General features: G+C 39.1%; 1 protein-coding gene across 1 annotated transcript; it reads right to left on the bottom strand.

The window, feature by feature from the left end:
- Window positions 1–4,041: 4,041 nt before the first annotated feature.
- On the bottom strand, window positions 4,042–9,466 carry LOC126390120 (uncharacterized). Its single transcript, XM_050044272.1, has 5 exons — window positions 9,389–9,466; window positions 7,892–7,955; window positions 7,619–7,695; window positions 6,827–6,920; window positions 4,042–6,320 (listed from the first exon to the last, which is right to left on the bottom strand). The coding sequence occupies exon 5, from the start codon at window positions 6,294–6,296 to the stop codon at window positions 4,356–4,358; it is 1,941 nt and encodes a 646-aa protein (XP_049900229.1). The 5' UTR covers window positions 6,297–6,320; window positions 6,827–6,920; window positions 7,619–7,695; window positions 7,892–7,955; window positions 9,389–9,466; the 3' UTR covers window positions 4,042–4,355.
- Between the last annotated feature and the right edge of the window lie 699 nt (window positions 9,467–10,165).

Raw genomic sequence — 10,165 nt, 5'->3', positions numbered from 1 at the left:
AGGCAGATGTGCCTTTTGTCATTTATGAAAAGATAAATCACTTTTCTATAATACATCAATGATATTTCAATGGAATAAATTACTTATTGACTTATTCATACTTCAAAAACAGCATCAATAAGTGATGAACATAGGGGGGATCAAAATAAAATAAATAAATAAAATAAGAATCAACCGGCCACCCTCCTCCCCTGACAAGTCCCTTCCTAAGTAAAGAACAGTCCATAAAGTGCGGTGAGGTTTGTGGGCCGTGAACGGCCCGTTTCTCCTCTGACACATCACATACCTGTGTTCGGCTGGCTCGGCTGTTCAGGTACTTCTGGGCAGTCANCGGTGAGGTTTGTGGGCCGTTACTGCCAGAAAGAGAGAAATGTGAAAGGCTCGTTTCTCCTCTAACACGCCACATACCTGTGTTCGGCTGGCTCGGCTGTTCAGGTACCTCTGGGCAGTCATGACGCCAAGAAGAGGATATTATTGGAGCCGACTTCTCCGTCGTGGTAAGCCGATGGCCGCCGTATTTGACAGGAATACATTACTGTCTGTGTCTGTGACCCTCGTTCAACCCACAACCGGTGAGATTGACCTTTCGTTTCTGCTGGTGGTTGAAAAAAAAAAAAATACAGACTAACTTTATTAGTCCTACTATTCAAGCACAAAAATAGAAAATTTGATTTATCTTCAGGTTGACAGCATCACAGACCACACACACTGGTGTGTGTCTACCTTAAGTGTGTTTGTGTGTGTGTGTGTGTGTGTGTGTGCGCGCGCATGCGTGAGAGAGAAAGAGAGACAGACAGGGTGTGTGCGTGTGTGTTTGAATGTGTGTGTGCATGTGCGTGCACACGCCTGACGGAGAGAGAAAGGGATGAAGGAGTGTGTGTGTTTGAAGGTGTGTGTGTGTGTGTGCGTGTGTGTGTGTGTGATAATGAGTTTTAGATCTACACATCATTGCTCTACTTACTTTACCACAGCAAAATCCTAACATTAAAGCCAACACCAAACGTGAAGATAAATCTGAAGTGACTTTCTGTGGGGTTTTGTGTCACGGGGCTATGTAAATTAAATGACAGGGAGCCCCAAGACAAAGAGAGGAAAAAGACAGATTTACAATACCTTCAAATTTCGGGATGAGCTCTAAAAGGTTCCATGACCTGAGACGCTCTTTCACATACTCATCGATGGAGTCTGAAATGAGACCAAAAAGACAGCTATCAGTTATCAACATTACATTGACAATTATATTTCCATAAATGTTCAGATGAAACATATAGGCCGGGTTGCAACAACAACAGGGTTCAACGTTAAGTTTTTTTTTTCACTTGACCCGCAAGTTGGTCAGAGATCTACTTGCCCAAAGTCAGTTTTTACTTACGACGGAGTATTAGGGCCACATTGAAGAAAAAAAAAATCGGAGATTTCGAGAATAAAGTCGAAATATTACGAGAAAAAACTCGTAATATTTCGAGAATAAAGTCATAACTGAGAAAAAAATCATAATATTACGAGAATAAAGTCGTAATTTAATGAGAATAAAGTCATAATATTACGAAAATAAAGACATAGCCTAGGCTGCGTGTTGTTTAGAGGTGAAATATCAGAAGACCAGCCTGCCGCCTGTGTTAAAATGAGAACCATGGAGCATCTTGTTAAGTTATACTTTGGTATAGGTTTCACAAATAAGGAAATACTTTATCTTTTGGCACATCAGCACCACATTATCATAAGTATCAGGACTTTGAAAAGACTGTGCAAGAAACTGTGTCTATTCCGAAGAAAGAACTACACGGACTTGGAGGAAATTGCCTCTTTTGTGGAGGAGGAAATGGCTGGTAGTGGTGGACTGCAAGGCTATCGTTGGTTACATCTGCGTGCTATACAAAGGGGTTTCATAGTTTCTCAAGAAACAATGAGACTGGTAATCAAGATTTTGGATCCAGAAGGAGTTGAACTCTGCCGAGCACGGCGTCTCCGACGTCGACAGTACAACAGCAGAGGGCCCAACGCTTTATGGCACATGGATTCATATGACAAACTAAAGCCGTATGGCATTGCAATTAATGGTTGCATTGACGGATTTAGTCGTTACATAACGTGGATGGAGGCATACACCACTAACAATGATCCCAAGGTAATCGCCGACTACTTCATAAGCACAGTGACGCGCATTGGAGGCTGTCCACAGCGATTGCGGGCCGACCCAGGTACGGAAAATGGGCATGTCAGGGAAATGCAGCTGTTCCTGCGTAGAAATCATTCGGACCATTATGCAGGAGAAGGAAGCTTCATTTACGGATGCAGTACTGCAAATCAACGGATAGAGTCATGGTGGGGGGTCCTGCGGAAACAGTGTGTACAATTTTGGATGGACATTTTTCAAACCCTCAAAGATGATGGACATTTCACTGGTGACTTCCTGGACAAAAACCTGATACAGTTCTGCTTCCTCAACCTTATTCAGGTAATTGCTAAATATAAACAGAGCCAGATGATTAGGTTACAACAGGTGAAAATAACCCCACATCACTTCCTAATAGTTTCTTCAGAAATCGTAGATTTGAATGCAATCCTGAAATCTGTAGCTTGTCTTTTTCCATTTCACATCAGTCTGTGGATCTTTAAGATAGCCTACACAGTACACACTGTATTGTAGTGTGATAGACAGTGGTTCTGTTGTGTGCAACTACTTCAATTGGATTTTTTTTTATCCCACAGGAAGAACTTGATGAAGTTGTCAGGACCTGGAATACACACCAAATAAGATCGAGGCCTGCCCATGGCTTGCACGGAGGACGCCCCATTCTCCTGTTCTCTATGCCACAACTCTACGGAGCAGCAGAAGACAAACTCCAGTCTGTTCTCCCTGAGGAGGTTGCTGTTTGCAAGGAAGAGTGCACCCCAAAAGGGCAGTACCCCTGTGACGAGACTGTTTTTGAACTCTGCATTCTCCTAATAGGTGAAAATGGCTGGAGCCCTCCCGTGGATGCATATACTGCTGTGGAACTGTATTCACTGTTAAGAAATGAGATACTTAGAGATGAGATGAGATAATGAGATAATAGCCCTTCACAATGTGCACTCTGCTTAATTGCAGAGCCGGGCATACACTGTATAGGTGATCAAACTGTCAATGTTTTTTTCTGTGAAATCCTTAAAGCTAGTGCAAGGGTTAAAACAGTTGCTGTAACATGATTTATTGTTTCTGCATTAACTGATCAAAATAAGAGTGGTCAAGAAATATTCAGATCCTTTACTTTAGTAAAAACAAATATAATCGTAGTAACTTGATGTGTAAATACTCCATGACAAGTAAAAGTCCTGCATTGAATTAAGTAAAGCGTGTTATCAGCAAAAATCCTTTATGTATCATAACTAAAAGTTATTATAATGCAGAAAAATGCTCCTTGTGTTATATAATATTTTCCTGTGAATGGTAGTGGAGTAAAAGTATTAAATTGCATGAAATGGAAAGGCTCACATGAAGTACAAGTACCTCAACTTACTGTAAGTACAGTGCCTGAGTAATGTACTAATAATCCATCACTGAAGAATAAACATTTGAAATATTTCACAGATGCCTTTGATCATTAAGAAATGACAACACAAACAATCACATGAAACATTTTTTAATAACTTCTTCAGTATCCAAACAATGTATATAAAACTCTGAATATTCACAATATGAATTCAGTATAAAACCTCTTTATGCAAAGGAATTTAGAAATGACCCAAACAAAATCATTTTCTTCTTTATAATCCTTGATAATGAATGGAATCCAGCAGCTTCAACCATTAGCAATGTAACAAATTGATCACACTGAAAGCAGTTTCTTCAGAAATCTTACAGATGTGGATGCAATCCCGAAGTCACTAGTAACTCAGCTGGTGTAAGAATCTCAAAAACAGTGTGACATAACATAACATTTGAACTTGTTAAAGCTAAATGCAAGAGCAAGGGCTAAAACAGTTGCTGTAACATGAGAAATGACCTTATTGTTTATGCTTTAGCTGGTCTGTCAGAATAACAATAACTAGAAAATTGTTTATGCTTTAGCTGGTCTGTCAGAATAACAATAACTAGAAATAATGGACATTCATAATAAAACCGTTTTATGCAAGGAATCTGCAAATAACCAAAAAAAAAAAAAAATGCTTTTATAATCCATTCATCCACTATGAATGGAACCCAGCAGCTTCAACCATTAGCAATATTAACAATTTGAGTAATAATCAAAATACTATTGAACAGTGTCACAGAACAAAATTTTCTATTAGACACAGTCTTTAAGGAGGTGTGTGAATTGTGTCAGTACAGTTTGAAGTGGAAACATCAAACAACAACATTTGGCAATTCCTGCCTAAATGATATCCATTATCCAGATGTTGCTCTCTAGAATGGAATTGAACTCACTGCGGAAGTCAGGAAAATGATCGTAGCTGTCAGACAGTTGCAAGAGCATCCCACATGTACGTCCTATTGGTCTCCTTGTGAAATTGGTCTGAACTGTAAACTCCACCTTGATACAACCAGACACCAACAAATCAGAGCCAGTGCAAAACCTCAAAAATCTTGCAAGCTTTTCCTCATTAAGTTCCCTGATGTATCTTTTCAAGTGCTGGGCCACCTCTGCTTCCTTCGATGCCATCCCTGTAGGAAAGTTTAATATCCCTACCACTTTCTTTGGTGTTGGTTTGAGGTCACTGTACAGTTTGCTCAGTTCCTCAGAGTTGAGATGCATCTGTGACTGTGTGATCTCCCTCCAGCAGTCAATGACATACATTGGTTTTTGCACAAGTTCTTTGTGAGCTAGTTCCTCCAAGATTTCTGGCAGAGAAGCAGCAGTGACCCTCTTCCTACACTCATAACTGTTAAGCACTTCTAGGAGGTCATCATCATCAACAGAAGAAAAATCATCCAAAGCATGTCTGAGGACATCCTGCTCTTGGCAGCTCACAAACTGAAGAAAGCTTGTCTTCAGGTCACTGTGCACTGCCCCCAAAAGCATTTCCTCTAGAAAAGGTGGAGCTAGCTTGATTGGCAAGTACTGGCAATCTTTAAATCCTTTCAGAAGAATTCGCCCTACTGCTTTCCATGTAGCAGCACAGAAATCATGCCTGAGAAAAGGCACTTTCAAAGTTGTTCCAAGGGTGCATCGCTCATAAAACTCCACCCAGAAGCTACTATAGACATCTCTGACTACACCAGACCCACTGCCTTTTTCTACTGTGTTGTCAGGCAGTAGACGTCTCACTTTCAATGTTTTGTTCATAATGTCAGGATCAGAAAATGCCTCTATCATTTCACTGAAACTGTTTGAGTGGTGTAAGACCAAAGTCATATCAGGCAAAGTATGAAGAGGGCTTTGAGGTAACTCATCAGGCTGATAGATCAGTGTGTCACTGAGAGAGTCATCATCTACTCTTTGCTGTGCACCAAAAATTATCTCAGGGTCAGAGGTTTCTGCTTCTATCACTTCTGATACATCCTCTAAAACACCATAGTTGGTATCCAAAGACAAACTGATGGGATCACTGATTATGTTGTCAAATGTGCTTGCTACATGAGTGGCGCTTGCACTGGTTACGGAAGACTCTGTGATGCTTTCTTCAGAAATAATGAACACGTCTTGAAGGGAGTTGTGATGTTCATCTGTAAGATCTAACTGATAATTTCTGTCCATTGTGAACTCCTGTGTTGACCCTTCAGCAGCTGGCACAAAATCAGGCTCAGAGACATAACCATCATAGCCAGGGTCATCATCAGACTCCTCACTCAGAACTGGTTTTGGCTGAGTTGCTATGTAGAAGCGCAAAGTTGGGAGTTTGACAGTACTGTATATCATTTCGATGGAAACATCTTTAGGAAGAGGATTTTGCTTGAAATCCCAAACTTCAAATTCAAAATCAGATGCATGACCTTTACTTGATTCTCCTTCTGGAAAGAAGAGGGCCTTTCCTTGTTTTAGGATCTCATCAAAACCTGCCTGAATGTTAATTGTGACCTTCCTTGTCCCCCCACCTTGCTTTGCTCTGACCTGTTTTGTTACTTCATTGTCAGTGTGAATCCATCCTATTTCAATATTTCTTATGGACTGTTTTGCTCTTTTTCTTGTTTTGTTGGAAGTTTCTGGCATATCCTCCCCATTGTGGTTTTCCTTTCTAAGTTTGAGCTTTTCCCTTAGTTTCTCAAAAAGACCCTGTTTTCGCTTTGATGAGTGTGTGTGACGCTTGCAAAAACTGTACAGAGCAATCCTGTCTCCATACAATGGAAGATAGTCTGCCAGTTGAGCATCTTCCATTAGCAGGATGACCTCTCTGTCAATCTGTGAATATGACAGAGACATGTCTTTTAATTTTAGATGTAAAATGACAATAATATACCTTATACTGTATGTAAAAGACAAAAAAGATGAAAAGTTATCTAAATAGGCCAGTTGTGATCACTAGCACTCCTGTGCTACACTTAATTCTATCAGGCAGAAGGTTTTACCTGGAGTAACAAATGGTTATGTAAACAAGCAGAGATGTTCAGTCAAAACATATTCCAACACACCAGCAGTTAGCAATATACTTAGAGTATACATAGACTAAGAATATACTTTTTAAAAATTGTATTACACTACCACACTGGAAAGGATAGAAACACTTAAAGAGGGACTAATAATAATACATAATTTGTTGTGAAGAAAAATTGAAATGCATTCTATCAACTGAAATATCTTACTATTACTAACTAAAGATACTAATAATGGCCAAGAACATTAAAATTTTTAAAATCCTTCTCTGAGTTACACAAGGAAATTGACTTCTTGTATATTCAGAACAGTACCTTTTGCTCTTCAATCAGGTTGAGTGTTTAATCCGAGACACCTCGACCTCTCAAGAAAGTCACAATATCGGACAATTTCTCTGCCATCATGGACCTGTTTAGTAAAATAAACAAGAGTACAGTTTAAACTGAGTAAACCCAGGAGTCACAGATGATAAGAATGAGCAGGAAAGAACTATGAAACATTAATCTGTATAAAAGGTCTGTATCACACAGACTTAAAATGTCAAAATGCAGAGACCACAATGCTGTTGACTTATAGACTATATTAAAAGATGAAACTGCATATCCATAGGAACATTGTGCTTGCTTTTGAGGTTGGCTTACATGCGTTTCATATGTAGCTTTAACCAAACAAGTCATATATTGAAGAAAAACTTCAATATGCTAGAATTCCTGTATCTGACTATTTAAAGCAGTACTTTTTAAAACATCAGGTAAAAGAGGTTACTCTAGAGACAGCTTTTCTAATGTACAATTAATAAACTAGAAAATATCGCAAATGCTGGTGTCTCTCCAAACTGCCCAGATATTATGAGCTAGTCCCTAGCTGTCATACATTTAGAACTACAAGAATCTGTAGAGGCTCTACAACTCTAGTTTTGTGTCCTGTACAACAAAAGTGGTATCAGTAAAGTGCTTGCAACCAAACTATCATTTATAGTATACAGTATATCAAAAAATTACACGGTTGCACTTCCAGTACACAGTATGCCAGACATACTGAGATGGTACTGATTTGGAAAATAATACCAGTATATGTTCCATCAATATATCTCACAAAATGCATACCTATTACAGTGCAGCTCGTCTCTTCTTTTGGCACTTTTTAGCAGTTGCCATGTAGCTCATTGTACTTATTGCCACCACTGGAAACAGGACGAGAGGGGAACAATAAAATTCAGTTTGATATTAGTTTGTATAATATTACTGTCCTGTGAACAGACATCAATGGCATTGATAACACTGACCAAGAAACACACTTAAAACAAAGCTGAAAACTATATAACTAACAATCTAGAACTGGAGACAAAATGGCCCAGCTCTATGGGCTCTTACTCTTACCTGGTAATTAGCTATTTTCCTGGTATCTTCTGTTTGCTTGGTGCTGCTTCAGGGGTTCCTTGGCCTGAGGGAGGGAGACAGAGAGACCAACTAAACAACTGTGCAGCCTGCTGATCAGCCTGTATAGTGGTAGATCATGGCAAAAAACAGCAGCCTTCAAGCAAAATCTTGCATGGATGAAAATGTTTATCCGACGTTTCATGCAAGAATAACAAAATGGCTGTTGGTCCTTAAAGATCTGGCATAACTCACATACCACTTGTTAGAATCAGGGCCGGATTATTTGGACAAGCACTGACAGCAAACATTGACCGGGTATCATACAATCGGTGTAGCTAATTGTAATATATGAGAGGAACAAGTCTGGGCAAATGTGGATATAGCCTACAGTAACCCAGCGTTACTCAAATTAGCATAACTTAGGCCTATCTGGAAGTAACATTGGCCGCGTTTCCCAGTTCCAGTTAAGAAGCTTTTAGCACTAAGAGCTTCTTAAGAACGGTCTTAAGCCTCCCATGAAAGAAAAATGCACTTCACAGATTGCTCTTAGCTTAAGAAGATCTTTCACTAAGAAGGAGTTGTAAGATCGAGCTGACCCACTCTTAACAGTCGTCTTAGCAACCAAACGCTCACAGATCCAGCCGCGGCAGGCACATTAATATTACTAAGCAAGGAGAGGTTACAACAGTGCGCAGCGTATAGCTATATTTTGATCTATTTCATACTTCAGATTTATATTGTTTAGCATTAATTGGTGACAGAAAAGAACGAATTTCATCCTGCAGGGAAACGCGTGTCCTTACTGTGCATATTGAATCTTGAATCTATGTTTTATGAAGACCCTGTGTGCGCTCAGAGCTGTGGCACAAGTTACGCACCGAAATCTGGTGGAAGAAAAATAAGTATGAGGAATAACAAGTGTGTTCCTGTATGTGCTGTGTAGGCTACATCAGGCACACAAATAAAATGAATCATCATGACTATCATTTATCATAATTTGCATCATCTGCATGCACATCAGATAGTTTACCGCATCTAAAAAATGCGTCAGGGCACAACAGAAACACATCCACCCTCCAAACCTGCGACATTCAGACATCAGGCAACTGACAGGTGTAATTGAGCTCAGCTGGAACCTCATCAAGGGACGCTCCACCCGCTACTCTATATAAAGGCAATTTGCCTGACATTGATTGATTTAGTTTCAGCACCGCGGTAGTGGACAGCTCCTGTTAAGAGCTTCCTAAAGGGCAATCCTAATATATTGTAATAATATATAAGAAGGCCATTAAGAACGCATCTGGGAAACATTCTTATCTTAGCGACCCTTCTTAGCTAAGACGTTCTTAACTGTGCCCAAAGTCTTAGGATCGATCTTAACTGGGAAACGCGGCCATTAGCGTTACATGACAAGTAACGAAACATAAACCTGTGTTTGCTCAACAAGTAAAACCGCATTTATTAAACGTTTAATTATGAGACGATTAAGTAACTTACCTGTTAAATGATGTGTGTGGCACGGCACGGCACCACCAGTCCGGGTTGAATTGCCCAATGTTGATGTAGCCTACACAAATTAGCATAACAAATTAGCTAACGCTAAAGTAGAAGTCGCGTTAAATCTGTGCTTTCTCAAAAAGTAAACTCACATTTATGAAACGTTTGATCATGAGATGATAAACTAAAGTTACCTCCAAATGTGTGTGTCGAGGCAACACTCTGAGACAAAGAGCAGCTGCCACAAGCAGGTTCATCCAATTCTTTGTTGTTGGTTATTTCCTTAAAAACTATGACTTTATTCTCATTAAATTACGACTTTATTCTCGTAATATTTCGACTTTATTCTCATAATATTATGAGTTTATTCTCATTAAATTACGACTTTATTCTCGTAATATTTCGACTTTATTCTCATAATATTATGACTTTTTCCTCAGTTATGACTTTATTCTCGAAATATTACGAGTTTTTTCTCGAAATATTACGACTTTATTCTCGAAATCTCCGATTTTTTTTTTCTTCAATGTGGCCCTAATACTCCGTCGTATTTACTTGACCCTATACAAATTGTTTAATTTAAGCGGCTATCAAATATCAACAAAGACTACCATTAATTTTTATGCTTAGTCTTGGTCTGGATGAATTTATTTATAGGCTATAAGAAAAGGCCAATGTGACACTCCTTTTTTAGTTTTGACAACTATAAATGACTTATTGAAATTAAATTTTAATATAGGCTTGACGTCATGATGTAATTACAAATACATACATACA

Source organism: Epinephelus moara, chromosome 5 (genome assembly GCF_006386435.1).
Source record: "Epinephelus moara isolate mb chromosome 5, YSFRI_EMoa_1.0, whole genome shotgun sequence".
Lineage (NCBI taxonomy): Eukaryota > Metazoa > Chordata > Actinopteri > Perciformes > Serranidae > Epinephelus > Epinephelus moara.
Note: the sequence above shows the minus strand (reverse complement) of the source record. Positions and strands in the feature narration are given on the sequence as shown.

Coding starts and splice junctions, on each gene's coding strand:
- LOC126390120 (XM_050044272.1), bottom strand. CDS start 6,296: ATGGAAGATGCTCAACTGGCAGACTATCTTCCATTGTATGGAGACAGG.